The sequence below is a fragment of the Vulpes lagopus genome, chromosome 10 (assembly GCF_018345385.1).
Source record: "Vulpes lagopus strain Blue_001 chromosome 10, ASM1834538v1, whole genome shotgun sequence".
Classification (NCBI taxonomy): domain Eukaryota; kingdom Metazoa; phylum Chordata; class Mammalia; order Carnivora; family Canidae; genus Vulpes; species Vulpes lagopus.
The window spans coordinates 36,341,540-36,357,837 of NC_054833.1; the positions used below are offsets into that span (position 1 = coordinate 36,341,540).

Here is a 16,298-nt window from a genome sequence, read left to right on the forward strand (position 1 = left end):
TGATTAGAAGCAGTCAGCAACTTTGTGTTGAGTCCCAGAATATTGGGTTAGAGCATGTTATATCTCACCTGCCTATAAGCATCCTTTCTGGGAATGGGTATAGACCTGAGTCTGAAGGCGGAAGTGAGGTTAGCTCATTTGGTAAAGTGGAGAGTGGAGAAGTAGTTGACCCTTGATCTTTGTATATACATATACTCATTATGCAATTTTTGTGGGTTTTATCCTTCTATAAATGAGTCACAGTATTGGGATGTTGCTATAGTTTGTGAATTTTTCAGCCTTTTTTTTTTTTTTTTTTTTGCTTTGAATATGCTTCTTGGTTCTTTCTCATTCTCCACTGCGGTTTCCAAAATGCATATATTGATCCACTTGGTAGCATCCAATAAGTCCCTCAGGGTTTCTTCACCACATTTCCTTCTTTTTCCATTATGCCCTTCTGAATGAATAATTTTCAGTGACCTTTAATCAAATTCAGTGATATTTTCTTTTGTATAATCTCCTTTGCTCTTGAACCTCTGCTGAATTTTTCAGTTCAGATATTGTTCTTCAGCTTCATGATTTGTTTAATAAGTTTAAGTTTTCTGGCTCTGTGTTGAAATTTTCTCTTGGTTTGTGTATTGTTCTCTGATTCCAGTGAACATCTTTGTGACAGGGGAGGATCTCTGGTGACTTTCAGCCCAAACCACTACTTTTTTGGTTTGGGCAGTTAAAGTATACCATGTCCTGTATCCCCTCTGACTTCTGACACAGTCTTTTGGATAGACCTTGGGTCACTGGACACATGGTATATTTATTTTCCTCCCCAGGAAGAAGCCAGGAATTAGGGGGAGGGGTTGTCCCAATTTGAAGGTGGCTGTGCAACGATAAGTGTTACAACAAGAAAATATCTAAAATTTCCCTGGCAGTTCCATTAAGAATAGAGTCATGCTTTAACTGGGAGCAGGTCTACCCTAAGTAGTACCTGGATTTCTTACAAAGGGAATATGTATTTGAAGTATTTTTGAATCAGCGTGTTCATGGAGCCTAGAAGGGACTAGGGCTACTTCTTCTACCATCTTGATGAACAGGTAATGGGAATTTTGGAGGGCTTGTCTTTGGAGGATGTCCAATCCCTATGGTAGAAGGAAAAATTTGGGTAAAATTTTGAGTTCCTAAGAAATTAGAGACACACTGTGGTCCTTTGTGTAAATACAATCCCCTCAGTACTCTATTACACCATAAACCATTCCCTGTAAAAGAGTGAGTAATCTTCTGCTCTGTTTATGACTGAGCACATTATATCATTCCACTCACCTTAAGTCTTCTGTGATTTACCGAGTGACAAGAATGATAGTAATCAAGGCTGTTTATTTTTGTGTGCTGCTTAAGAGGATTCATAATCAGAAATTATTATCTGTGGTTCAGAACGCTGGTGATTCCCAGTGTTCTTCAGAAATTGGATGTGGGCTGTGTCCTCATAGAAATAAAGGGAACAAAGCTGAGGAGACTAATGCTGCCCTTTCAGGACCAGAGGGCTAATACTGGTAGGGAAAAACCAAAGTGCTTTTGACTAAGGAGGGTGAGTTTCTGAATTCCATTTATATTCATGTCTTCTTTTTGCGATGGAAGTCCGGGGATCTAAGATGGCACTTTTCCCCCCTCCCCCCAGTTTTTGCAATCCTCACACTCATGTGAAATTGATAGAAGGAAGGACCTGTTCAGGGAGAGAATGGTAGTGCAGGGAAGGTTCAGAAATATTATTATGTCCAAAGGATGCACTTTATCAGCCAGTTCCATGAATAGAACTCTCAGTTTGTACATTTGTGGTTTTTACTCTGTGACATGAGGCAGGAGCTTAACCTCTCCTCAACTCTAATTCTTTAGTTTTGGATTAGAAAGAATGTTCTTCATTCCCCACCACACCAACTCTAATCCCCATTGGAAGCCAGCACCAGGTTATTGGGGTTGCTGCCTCTAATTTTACTGATTAGGGGAGGGGTCATGTGGCCAAGGAAATGAAATGAGAGTAGGTGATTCTCTCTTACAGGCGATTCTCTGTCCAATCTTCTTACTGTTTGGTTTCATAGCAGTCCTGTTGGTATATGGAAGCACTGGCTTTCATTTTGTAGACCAGGTTTTGATGCTCTTCGCTTATACAGCTTATAAAGACTAACATGGGAAATGCCCAAGTAATTAGATTCATCATAAGGGTAAAGCAGATCCTGTGGGAGATTGGACTAGTCTTAGATATTCCGAGTTCAAACCCTAGTCTTGTGAGAAGAGGTATGGTGGGAAAAAATGAATTGTTCTCTGTATAATTTTTTTCTCCTGTGTTCACAGATCTCCTTAGAGAATAATGGCTCCTGGAAATGCTTCTTTTGTGACTGAATTCACTCTGGTGGGGCTCACAGACCTACCAGATCTCCAGCTCCCCCCTGTTCTGTTTCTATTCATGTATGTGGTCACCCTGTTGGGAAATTTGGGTTTGATCATTCTAATCGGAGTGAATTCACACCTCCACACCCCCATGTACTTTTTCCTCTTCAATTTGTCCTTCAAAGACCTCTGTTATTCTTCTATGTTTACTCCCAAAATGCTGATTAACTTCACATCCAAGAAAAATATTATCTCCCTACATGGGGTGCATGACCTAGCTTTACTTTTTCTGTTGTTTTGTTGTTTCTGAATGCTATGTCATCATCCATGGCCTATGATAGCTATGTGGCCATCTGTAACCCACTTTTGTATAATGTTGCCATGTCCCCTAAAGTGTGTTTCCTCCTTATGCTTGGTTCTTACTTGACGGCATTTTTGGACGCCATGGCCCACACAGGATGCATGCTGCGACTGACCTTCTGTGATGCAAACACCATCAACCATTATTTTTGTGACATCCTCCCTCTGCTCCAGCTCTCCTGCACCAGCACGTATGTGAATGAGCTAGTGGTTTCACTGTGGGGGGCATTAATGTGATTGTACCCAGTGTCACCATCTTTGTGTCTTATGGTTTCATCCTCTTCAGCATCCTGCACATCAGCTCCACTGAGGGCAGGTCCAAAGATTTCGGTGCCTGTGGTTCCCACATAATGGCAATTTCTCTCTATTTTGGATCAGGTGAATTTATGTATCTTAAACCATCATCTGTTGGGTCTATGGATGAGGGGAAAATCTCCTTCGTCTTTTATACCAATGTGGTTCCCTTGATGAACCCTTTGATTTATAGCTTGAGAAATAAAGATATTACACATGCTGTGCGAAAAACTCTAAGTAGGAGACAGTTTTGATCAGAAACAGTGTCTGCATAGTTAGTTCACATAGGGAGATTCTGTATGTTTAAATAAAATGTGTTTAGTTGTAATAGTCTTTGCCCATTTTTTCCTTAATGTGGTAAAGGAAGTTTGAATCTTATGTTTTTGGTCTTTATAAAAAGTAGATCTTTTTTTCCCCCTCTCTATTACAAAATTACTTCTCTACCTCTTTGTTCTGTTTAGTAATAATATTAAAGAAACATGCTGTCTTTCCCCCCCATTGTTATTTTGAACTCTTTTTTCTTTCCCTTGATGAGTAGTCTTCAAAGTATTGAATTATGTACCAGTAGCATGACATTGTATAATTGGGGATGTTCTTATCCGCCACTTGGTATTAGAATACATAACAGGTACTTTGTTTGTACTCCCATTTTTCCTTCCTCCAGTGGCCAGAACATGTCTTCTTTAAAGGCCAGAGATTAAAGATTCCAGAAAGACAATCAATCAACGTTAATCCATTTTGCCTAGCTAGACATTATGTATTAAGTGTCTTTTAGCAGACTTTGATTTTTTACCTTTATACAGCCAAACCAACACATAACTGAATATCAAAATATATTTATTATATGGATGGGAAAGTGAAGCTCAGAGTAGTTAGATTTATCTAAAATTACAGAGCTATACCAGGTAAGAGTTGCCCTAAATTCTTAGCATTCTCATTTCAGGTCTACTACTCTTTTTATTCTGTTTTGCTCTTTTATTCTTTTTTTTTTTTTTTTTTTTTAGTTTCAAGTTTTTATTTAAATTCTACTTAGTTAACATACAGTATAATATTTTTTCAGGTATAGAATATCATGATTATCACTTACATACAACATCCAGTGCTCATCACAACCAGTTCCCCCCTTAATCCCCATCAGCCACTTAACCCATCTTCCTACCCACATCTCCTCCAGCAACACTCAGTTTGTTCTTTATGGTTAAGAGTCTGGTTTATGGTTTGTCTCTCTTTTCTCCCCTATTCATTTGTTTTGTTTCTTAAATTCCACATATGAGTGAAATTATGTGGTATTTGTCTTTCTCTGACTGATTTATTTCACTTAGTATCATAATCTCTAGTTCCATCTGGGTCATTGCAAATGGCAAGATTTCATTCTTTTCCATCACTGAGTAATAAATATTCCATTATATACATATACACACACACCCCACTTGTTTATCCATTCATCAGTCAATGACATTTTGGCTCTTTCTATAATTCAGGTATTGTTGATACTGCTGCTATAAACATCAGAGTGCATTTATCCCTTTAAATCACTATTTGTGTATCCTCTGGGTAAATACCTAGTAGTACAATGATGGATCCTAAGTTAGTTCTATTTTTAATTTTCTAAGGAACTTCCATACTATTTTCTAGACTGGCTACACTAGTTTTCATTCCCACCAACAGTATAATAGGGTTTCCCTTTCCCTGCATCCTTGCCAACACTTGTTGTTTCCTGTGTTGTTAATTCTAGCCATTCTGATAAGTGTAAGGTGATATCTCATTGTAGTTTTCATTTGTATTTCCCTGATGATCAAGATGGTGAATATCTTTCTCATTTGTCTATTGGACATCTGTAGGTTTTGGAAGAAATGTCTATTCCTTTTCATGCCCATTTTTAACTGGGTTGTTTGTTTTTTGGGTATTGAGTTTGATAAGCTCTTTATATATTTTGGATACTAATCCTTTATTAGATATCATTTGAAAATATCTTCTCCCATTCGGAAGTTGACTTTTAGTTTTGTTGATTTTTTTACTTTGCTATGAAGAAGCTTTTTATCTTGATGAAGTTACAATAGTTTATTTTTGCTTTTGTATCTCTTGCTTCGGTGTACCCAACTACTAAGTAGTTGCTATGGCTGATGTCAAAGAGGTTTCTACCTGTGTTCTTATCCATGATTCTGATGATTTCTTGTCTCATCAGATCTTGTCTTAGATCTTTTACCTATTTTGAATTTATTTTTGTGTATGATGTAAAAAAGTGGTCCTGTTTCATTGTTTTGCATGTTGCTGTTCAGTTTTCCCAACAGTATTTTTTGAAGAGACTTTTTTTTTCCATTTGACATTCTTTTCTGCTTTGTTAAAGATTAGTTGACCATATAGTTGAGGGTTCACTTCTGAGTTTTCTATTCTGTTCCATTGACCTATGTGTCTGTTTTTGTGCCAGTACCATACTGTCCTGATCACTACAGCTTTGTAATATACTTTGAAGTATGGAATTGTGATGCTTCCAGCTTTGTTTTTCTTTTTCAAGATTACTGAGTCTATTCGGAGTCTTTTGTGGGTCTACACAAATTTTAGGATTGTTTGTTTGACCTCTGTGAAAAATGTTCCTGGAGTTTTGATAGGGATTGCATTTAATATGTAGATTGCTTTGAGTAGTATAGACATTTTGACAATATTTGTTTTTTCAATCCATGAACTTGGAATGATTTCCCTTTTGCTTATATGAAAAACCCACAGCTCTTATCATCCTAAGTTGGGAAAAACTGACAACTTTTCCTCTTTGGTCAGGAACAAGGTAGGGATGTCGTCCACTCTCCACTGTTATTCAATATTGTAGTGGAAGTCCTAGCCTCTCAGGAATCAGACAACAAAAAGAAGTAAAAGGCATCCATATCAGCAAGGAAGAAGACAAACTCACTATTTGCAGACACAATGATACTTTAGGTAGAAAACCCAAAAGACTTCAAAAAATTGCTAGAACTGACTTATGAATTCAGTAAAGTCACAAGATCAAAGTCAATGCACAGAAATCAGTTGCATTTCTGTACCCCAATAAGTAAGCAGCACAAAGAAAATCAAGGTATTGATCCCATTTACAATTGCACCAAAAACCATAAGATACCTAAAGATAAATATAACTAAAGAGGTAAATGATCTGTACTCTGAAAACATTAAAACACTTATGAAAGAAATTGAAGATTATACAAAGAAATCTTTTAATATTATCTTGTATTTTATTATCTTAATGTCTTATTTAGAGGAAACATTTTTAATTTTGATAATGTGCAATTTAACAATGTTTTATTTTATAAATGTTTCTTTTTCTTATTATGCCTTAGGAATATTTCCCTAACCATAGGCCATAAACGTTTTTCTTTTTTTTTCTTTTGTAAAAGTCTTAAGGTTTTATGTTTTACATTTATAAATTATGTTTACTATCTCTCCTTATGTGTGAAATGAGCTGTTGTTTTTTTGTAGATGCTAGTTTTCAGGTTCAGAAATTTCCCTGTTACTTATGTATTTACTTATGTATTTTATGTATGTATTACTTATGTATTTTATACATAATTGTATACATTTATACAGTAAAATAGTAAACTCACATTGTAATTTATATAATATTTTTCTATATTTATTAAGATGATCATATAGTTTTCCTTATTACTCCTTTGATATGGTGAGTTAATTTGACTGATATTCAGATATTAAGCCAGGCTTGTATTCCCATGTTTAAACATTAGTTTTCATGATATATTTTTACTTCTATATATTTGGATTCAGTGTGCTAGAACTAAAAAATTACATCTGTGATTATGAAGGGCATTGTTCTACACTTTTCTTGTAATGATTTTGGTTTTGATATCAAGGTATTGCATGTTGTATAAAATGAATTGCCATGTTTCTCCTTTTTAATTTTTATGAGAGATTGCGTGGAATTGTATTATTTCTTCTGGAAATGTTTAAAAGTGTTTAACAATGAAATTATCTAGATAGACTTAATGCTTTTTTTCTTTTTTTAAAATTTTTTAAATTTATTTATGATAGTCACAGAGAGAGAGAGATCGAGAGGCAGAGACATAGGCAGAGGGAGAAGCAGGCTCCATGCACCGGGAGCCCGACGTGGGATTCGATCCCGGGTCTTCAGGATCGCGCCCTGGGCCAATGGCAGGCGCCAAACCGCTGCGCCACCCAGGGATCCCTAATGCTTTTTTTCATGTCAAAATTTTTCCTGTCCTGGGGGCATTCGCCAAGCAGCATTAGCCCAGCTCCTCGCGGGGGCCCCTACCCCTTGGATGCTTTTTTCTTTTATTCTTTCTTTCTTTCTTTCTTTTTTTTTTTTTTCCATCTTCCTACCTTGATAGAAGCGCAAACTCTTCTCACTGTAGCATTCCAGCTGTTCTCTCTTTAAATCTCAGGCTGAATTCATAGGTTTTCAGGATGATTTGAAAGTTATCTAGATAAGTTGGTGGGGACAGGTGACTTGGGGACCCTACTCTTCCGCCACCTTTTCATGTCAAAATTTTTAACTGAAATTTCAAGTTCTTTAATAGATATAAAACCACTGTAATTACCTACTTCTTAAGTAAGCTTTGGAAGTTTGTGTGTTTCAGCAAACTTATCCATTTAATTGGTTGCCAAACTTATTAGCATAAATTTGTTTATAATATTCCCTTACTTTCAAGTCCATAGGATCTGTGGTAACAACTTGTTATATTTTTGTGGTATCAGTAATATGTGCCTTTCTCTTTTTCACTTATTCAGTCTGGCTAAAGGATTATTATTTTCATTGATCTCAAAAACAGAAGTTTTAGATTAATTGATTTTACATATTGTACTTTGTTTCCTATTTTATTGCTTTTTGCCCTTACATTTATAGCTTACTTTTTCTTGCATGTTTAGGGTTTTTTTTCTTTTAAGATTTATGTATTAATTTGAGAGAGAGCATGCAAGTGCATGGGGGGAGGAGAGAGGGAAAGAATCTTCAGGCAGATTCCCCACTGAGCGTGGAGCCCATTGTGGGGCTCCATCTCACCAACCATGAGATAGTAACCTGACTCTAAACCAAGAGGTTGCTTAACCAGTTGGTTGCTTTACCAATTGAACTACCCAGGTGCCCCTGGGGCTTATTTTTTTGTGATTTTATGAGATGGAAATATAAACCTTTGGCTTGAAATATAGCTTCTTGTCAAGTACAGGTACTTAGGTGCCTAAACTGCATGTAAGCACTACATTTAACTATATTACCTCTGTTTTGATAAGTTTTGTTTTTATTTGGTTTCTTTTTTCCACATACTACTCCATTAGATGTATACACTTACATTTTGTATTGTAATTTTGTTGAATTCCAATTTATCTATTTTTTCTCTTGTCATTTGTGCTGTAGGTGTCATATTAAAGAAATCATTGCGGAACCCAAGGTCACAATGTCTTGTATAGATATTTTCTTGCATAAGTTTTATGATACTACTTCTTATATTTATATCTGTGATTTATTTGGGGTTAATTTTGTTTCTTGTGTGAGATAGGGATCCAATTTCATTTCTTCAAATGTGAACATCCACTTGTTCCAGCATTTGTGGAAGAGATTATTGACTCCATAGAACATCTTGGCATCCATGTTGAAAGTTAAGTGACCATTAATATGAGGACTATTTTTACATTCTCTTCATTGAAATACATACCATAAGATTGTTCCACTCATATGTGGAATTTAAGAAGCAAAACAAATGAACACGGAGGGAAAAAGAGAGGGTAGGTAGGGAGGAATAAGGAACAGCCTTAATTTTTTTTTTTTCTCTAGTACTAACTAGTCTTTGAAAAATTTCTTGTTTTAGCCCTTACCACTCCTCTAAAGAATTCAAACTCTCTATAATCGCAGTGCTATGTGCATTAGATCTAGAACTTATCCATCTTTTAACGGGAAGTCTGATGAGCGTCATCCCAATTCCCACTTTTCCCAGCTCCTGGTAATCACTTTTCTACTCTCCATTTCTTTGAGTCTGGCTTTTTAGATTCCATATACAAGCGGTATCATACAGTATTTTGTCTTTCTCTCCCTGATTTATTTCACTTAGCAAGCCCTCTAGGACGATCTATGGTGTTGTAAAGGGCAGAATTCCGTTCTTTCTCATGGCTGAAAAATGTTGCATTGTGTATGTATACCACATACTTAAAACTTACTAAGGGAGTTGTCTTAAAAGTTCTTACTGCAAAAAAGAAATGGTAACTAAGTAACTTGATGGAAGTGTTAGCAAATACTGCTGTGGTGATCATATGGAAATATATGTTTATCAAATAAACACGTTGTACACTTAAAGCTACGCAGTGTTATATGTCACTATGTCTAGATAAATTTGGAAGAAAAAGAATTCAAATTCTTGTTACATTGACATAAGGGTAAGTGAAAGGAGAATGCAAAATAATTACCAAATTTTTCTTCCAGCATATTAAAATGTATATTTTTTCATGTTTAAAAGTGAAACTAACAAATGTACATCATACACATATATATGGTTTTCCTATATATGGTTTCCTATACATGATATATATATATATATATATCAAGGATCTTAATTTGCTTTTAAAAATACTCATATGTGGAATTTAGGAAGCAAAACAAATGAGCATGGAGGGAAAAAGAGAGGAAAACCAAGAAACAGGTTTTTTTTTTTTTTTTTTTAATTTTTAAAAAATTTTTTTTTTTTTTATGATAGTCATACAGAGAGAAAGAGAGAGGCAGAGACACAGGCAGAGGGAGAAGCAGGCTCCATGCACCGGGAGCCTGATGTGGGATTCGATCCTGGGTCTCCAGGATCGCGCCCTGGGCCAAAGGCAGGCGCCAAACCGCTGCGCCACCCAGGGATCCCAAGAAACAGGTTTTTAAGTGTAGAAAACAAACTGTTGGTTATCAGAGGGGAGGTGGATGGGAGATGGTTTAAATAGGTGATAGGGATTAAGGAGTGTATTTGTTGCGATCAGCACCAGGTGTCTTATAGAAGTGTTTAATTGCTAAATTGTACACCTGAAACTAAATTCACACTATATGTTAACCTACTAGAAATTAAATAAAAACTTGGAAAGAAAAAAGAAAATAAATATTCCTAAAGCCTTCTTGGGATATTCCTTATAGCGTTTTTTTTTCTTTTAAATTGATTCAAATATTGTCTAAGACAAAAGTCCCCATCAGAGGGAGCTGTTTACTTAGATTATTGCCGAAACATTAATTTCCAATTGGTAGGGACCTCCTTGGACCACATAACTCTATACCTTAATTCTTAGAGAGAAGTAAAACAAATTAATATTTCACACTGTTAACATTTTGATACAGAAGAAAATTCTTACTTTTATGATAGTTGTGATTGTAAGAAGGCTTTCCCCCTGAAGACCCAAGTGTTCCTTCTCACTTTTACATTCTAAATTGTGTGGGAAATTTATGAATTAGAAAATCTCAGAGGCAACATATTTTTCCTAGAAGTGTCATGATAGGACAGTTGATGCTCAAAATAGAGTAAATCCTAGATTTCTGCACTTCTCTCTTTTTTAAAGATTTTATTTATTCATGAGAGACATAGAGAGAGAGGCAGAGACACAGGCAGAGGGAGAAGCAGGCTCCCTGTGGGGATCCTGATGTGGGACTTGATCCCAGGACTCCAGGATCACAACCTGAGTCAAAGGCAAATGCTCAAACACTCAGCCACCCAGGTGCCCCAATTGCACTTCTCTTTGAATAATACATATACTGTCATATTGTGGGATTTGCTAGGACATGTTTTTGAGCTCTATTGTCCAGAAACCCAATTGTTCATTTCCTTTACACCCCAGATTTTTATACTTTTTATCTGCTCAGAAATTTCATATTATGACAAGTTTTGAGTACAGGAAAGAGTAGCTTTTAGTTATGGCCACTTACTTTGAGCAGGGATAGGCATTAAATGCACTGGTCACACAAGGTCAGCAGGTCCCTTTTCTGGTTCTTCATTTTTACTCAGGTTCCAAGAGGAAAAATAAAGTCAAGCTAGTCAGCTCTTAATCATAGCTTCTATTTGCAGTTTTATATTTGTACTTCGAGATGGGGAGTTTTGGTTTTTATAAAGATGCCCACAAAGAGAACGAGGTGTCTCCTTTAATACCACACACAGTAGTCATGTTTATTTCTAACCTCATTTCATATAATTAATAATCTACTCTTTACCTTGGTCCATTTCCAAAATGTTGCATCTTGAATCCCCTGATTTTGTGAGTATAGAAGTTTCAAAATCATATGTGGTATATTGGAAAGATCCTAAACATGGACTTTAAATGTAGATCTTTATTATAGATATAGAGAATGAAGAAAGACCTTTAAAGTAAAGCCTGTTATAGACTGAATGTTTGTGGCTTCCTCAAATTCCTGTGCTGAAACTCACCCCTTCGTGTGATGGTATTAGGAGGTGAGAACTCTGGTAGTTGATTGGGTCATGAAGGTAGAGCCTTCATGAATGGGATCAGTGCCCTTATAAAAGAGATATCAGAAAGTTCGCTTTTCTCTTTGATCATGTGAGGACAGAGCAAGAAGACAAGCAGTGTATGAACCAAGAAGAGAGAACTCATCAGAGAGTAAAATAAATTTCTCTTGTTTATAAGCCACCAGTCCATGGATTTGTTATAGCAGCCCAAACAGGCTAACACATACCTACATGGTCTTTTCCATCCTTCTCCCTTTAGAGTTGGCATTAAGGAAGGCACTTGATGTAATGAGCACTGGATATTACACACAACTGATGAATCACTAAATTCGACTCCTGAAACTGATAATATAGTATATGTTAACTAAATTGAATTTAAATAAAAAATAAAAATAAAAATCCATTTTGTGGTAGGCAAGAGTCATTGTTTCATGTTTGGAGCTATTTCTTATTTTGAGTCATTTCTTCTTTCTCAAATTTACACATTTGGAGAAATTCAATCTGATTACTTTTTTTAATACTAAGAGAATTCCCTCAACATAAGTAAAGAATGATGCCCTTCTGCCCTTTTTTCCCTACTAAGTGTGTATGTAAATACAAGCTTTGTATTCTTCAGATGAATAAGAATTCAGAATTCTTCAGGAATGTTCTAATTTTCTCTCCTTGTAGTGTTTCTGTCTGGATTTAATATCAGAGTAAAGCTGGCCTCATAGAGTGGATTTGAAAATTTAGTTTTATGGGATGGTTGAGAAGGACTGGTGTTAATTCTTCTTTAAGTATTTGGTAGACTTATGCTTGAAGCTTGGATTTTCATTGTTGGGAGGTTTTAGATGATTGAGTTCATCACGATTCCAGTTATAGTTCTGTTCAGAATTTCTGTGCATTCAAGATTTACTTCTGGTAGGTGGTATGTTTCTAGGAATTTATTCATTTCATCTAGATTATCCACTTTTTGGTGTATAAATGTTCATATAATCTTATGATCCTTTTCTTTTTATTTCTGTGGCATCAGTTTTATTGTCTCCTCTTCCATTTCTGATTTACTCGTCTGAGCCTTCTCTCTTTTTTCTTATTTAGACTTGCTAAGGGCTTAGCAAGTCCTGGCCATCTTCAGCTACATGATTTCTGCTTGGTATCCTTTAGAGGTTTCTGTCTCTTGCTTGATATTCTCACTTTTTTCATGTATTGTTCCCTGACTGCAGTAAGCATTATTATGGCAGCTATTATGAATTCTATTTCGCATAAATGATATATTTCCATTTCATTAGGGACAGTTTGTGGTGATTTATGTTGTTCTTTTTGGGAAATATTTAGACTCTCTGGGCTTGTGTCTGGCCATTAGACAAAATGTTCACCTCTCCTAATCTTCACGGATTAGCCTTGTACTAGAGAAGACCCACACAACAAGCCTGGCCAGATGGTGGGAACCTCTTACTTTTCTTTTCATTCCATGCCACTTTCTTTGTTCTTTTTTTCTCCAGGCTTCCGGAGTATGTCAGGTCCCATCAGCACCCTAAAACAAGCAAGACCAAAGCCCTGTAATAAGTTGAGTCATTATATACATGATGGGAGAGAAAATGTTTTCTACTGGTAACTCTGTGCTGAGTCAGTGGGGTATGAGTGGTGGGTAGATGGGTATGGTGAGTTCCAACTCAAAATACTGTCTCTGTTCTCTCTCACCTTGTGTAGCTAAACTATACCATGTTCCATGTCCCTTCACCTTTCTGAGACCTACTGTCCAAAATCTAGTCTTATGGATAGCTTCTAAAAAACTTGAGGCTTTGGATATATGGTATACCACTTTCCTTTTCCAGGTAGTAGCTCACAACTGGGGAAATTTGTCCCAATTACATGTGGTATGTCAACATAGGTATTATAACAAGAGGGTATCTTGAATTTCCCTAACGGCTTCAATATGTCTGGTTTCATGCATGAACTGGGTGCAGGACCTTCTTAGCTAGTTTCTAGATTTCATATGAAGGGAATCTGTACACAAATTGTTTTTGAATCAGAAAAAGAGGTATTAAGGCTTCCTCTTCCACCATCTTGCAGAATGGGAAAGGAGTTTATTTTTGGCTCTTCCCTGAGAGGATGTAAAATCCCTACAGTGAAGAGAAAACTTGAGAAAATTATTGAGTCCCTGAGGAACTGAAGATAGATTATGGTCCAGGGTGTTTATAGAAACCCACAGTTTCTGATTATACTTAGAAATTTTCCTTGGGGAAGACACTGAGCAAGCTTTTGCCTTGTTTACAACTGAGTACATTATATAATTACACTCACATTAAATATCCTGTGACTTACCAAGCGGCAAAAATGATTATAATAAAGACTGGTTTTGTCTGCTGAGGGTACTAAAAGTCATAATCAGAAACTATGATCTATAGTTCTAAAAGATATCTAAAAGGGCATATCAACAAATAAGCATGGGCTGCATTCTCTTTGAATGAAAGGAACCAAATCCTCAGAGCCTGAAATTGCCCTTCCATGACAATGGGTAATAACAATGATAATGAAGACCAGTGTTTTCTGGCCTAAAGTGGGTGAGTTTCTGAATTTCATTTTTATTCATGTCTTCCTTTTTTGAGATTGAAATCAGAGGATCTAAATTTGCCACTTTCTCAGTTTCACACTGAGACCCAAGTGAAATTGACAGAAAAACCTGCCAGGAGTAAGAGATGTTTAGAGATATTGTAGGGGGTGGTCAAATAATGCATTCTGTTGATAAATTCCCTCTCCGTGGGCAAGACTCTTGCTATTCCAGATTTGTGGCTTTTACTCTGTGACATGGGGCAGTAACTTCTTGTATACTGGTCCTTTAGTTTTGGATCAGAAACAATCTACTTGGTTTCCACCACACCAAGTCCAATCTGCATTAGAGGCCAGCTCCAAGTTCCAGTTTTATTGGTGAAGAAAGGGCTCAAGTAAATGAAAATGATTGAAGAAAGAAGGATAATTATGTCCTGGTGCAAACTTCTCACTTATCTTTTGGTTTTTCCAACAGGTATGTTTATATTTGGAAGCATTTCCCTTCACTCTATAGGCTAAGCTTTGAAGCTCTTTGTTACTTAGCTTACAAAAACTAATAAAGGGAAGTCTGAGTCACTCAGTATCATGATAATGGTAAATGAGTCTATGGGGTCCAGGTTGGGCTAGTCTCAGACCTTTCCTGTGCATACACCACACTTAGGAGAGGAGATATGGTGGGAAAAGCTGGGTTTTTCTCTGTGTAACTTTTTTCTTTTGTGCTCACAGATCCCATTAGAGAAGAATGGCTCCCAGAAATGCTTCTTTTGTGACTGAATTCATTCTGGCAGGCCTCACAGACCTACCAGATCTTCAGCTCCCCCTGTTCTGCTTGTTTCTACTCATGTATGTGGTCACTGTGTTGGGAAATTTGGGCTTGATCATTCTAATTGGGCTGAATTCACACCTCCACACCCCCATGTACTTTTTCCTCTTCAATTTGTCCTGCATAGACCTCTGTTATTCTTCTGTGTTTACACCCAAAATGCTGATTAACTTCACATCCAAGAAGAATATTATTTCCTACAGGGGGTGCATGACCCAACTTTACTTTTTTTGTTTTTTTGCTATTTCTGAGTGCTATGTGCTGACATCAATGGCCTATGATCGCTATGTGGCCATCTGTAACCCACTTTTGTATAATGTTGTCATGTCCCCTAAAGTGTGTTTCAGTCTTATGCTTGGTTCATATTTGATGGCATTTTTAGGTGCCATGGCTCACACGGGATACATGGTGAGACTGACCTTCTGTGATGCAAACACCATCAACCATTATTTTTGTGACATCCTCCCTCTATTCCAGCTCTCCTGCACCAGCACGTATGTGAATGAGCTGGTGGTTTTCATTGTGGGGAGCATCGACATCATTATGCCCTGTGTCACCATCTTTGTGTCTTATGGTTTCATCCTTTCCAGCATCCTGCGCATCAGCTCCACTGAAGGCAGGTCCAAAGCTTTCAGCACTTGCAGTTCCCACATAATTGCTGTTTCTTTGTTTTTTGGATCATGTGCATTTATGTATCTTAAACCATCTTCTGCTGGGTCTATGGATGAGGGGAAAATCTCTTCTATCTTTTACACCAACACAGTTCCCTTGATGAACCCTTTAATTTACACTTTGAGAAACAAAGATGTTAAGCTTGCCTTGAGGAAAATCCTGAGTAGGAGACAGTTTTAGTCAGAAACAATATCTCTCTATGCAGTTAGTTATACAACAGGGAGCTTGTAGGTGTTTAATGAAATATTTTTAGTGGTAGTCTCTTCACCTATTTTTTTCTGAACATGGTAAAGGAGATTTGAGTATTCTCTCTATAATTTACTTACGGTCTTTATATCTAGGTATTTTTTCATTATTTAACAATGTCTTCACTTTTTTACTATTTAGCGACAGGAATGTATTATTTGAGTTTTTAAAATTTTTCATTTTGAACTTGTTTTTTCCGCTAGAAAAAGATGAATAGTCCTTAAATAATTGAATTGAGCAATAATAGAGTGACACTGTACCATTGGGGTTGTTGTTCTCTAATTTGCAGTTAGAAACACAAATCAGATAGTGTATGTACACTCCTGTTTCTTTGCTCTGATTGGCAAAGATATGTCTTTTTTTTTTTTTTAAAGACATATTTTAGAAAGGATGGGCAGGGAGAGATGGAGAGAGAATCCCAAACAGACTCTGTGCTGAGCATGGACCCAATATCAAGATTCTGAGATCATGACCCTGAGATCATGACCTGAGCTGAAACCAAGAGTTGGACCCTTCACCAACTGTGCCACACAGGTACCCCAAGAATATGTCTTTTTTATTTTATTTATTATTTTATTTATTTATTT

General features: G+C 36.5%; 1 protein-coding gene and 1 pseudogene across 1 annotated transcript; both read left to right on the forward strand.

Annotated features, from left to right (window-relative positions):
• Window positions 1-2,335: 2,335 nt before the first annotated feature.
• Window positions 2,336-3,263, forward strand: LOC121500362 (annotated as a pseudogene).
• Window positions 3,264-14,712: 11,449 nt separating this feature from the next.
• Window positions 14,713-15,645, forward strand: LOC121500342 (olfactory receptor 145-like). Its single transcript, XM_041771988.1, has one exon. The coding sequence runs from the start codon at window positions 14,713-14,715 to the stop codon at window positions 15,643-15,645; it is 933 nt and encodes a 310-aa protein (XP_041627922.1).
• The last annotated feature ends 653 nt before the right edge of the window (window positions 15,646-16,298 follow it).

Coding starts and splice junctions, on each gene's coding strand:
- LOC121500342 (XM_041771988.1), top strand. CDS start 14,713: ATGGCTCCCAGAAATGCTTCTTTTGTGACTGAATTCATTCTGGCAGGC.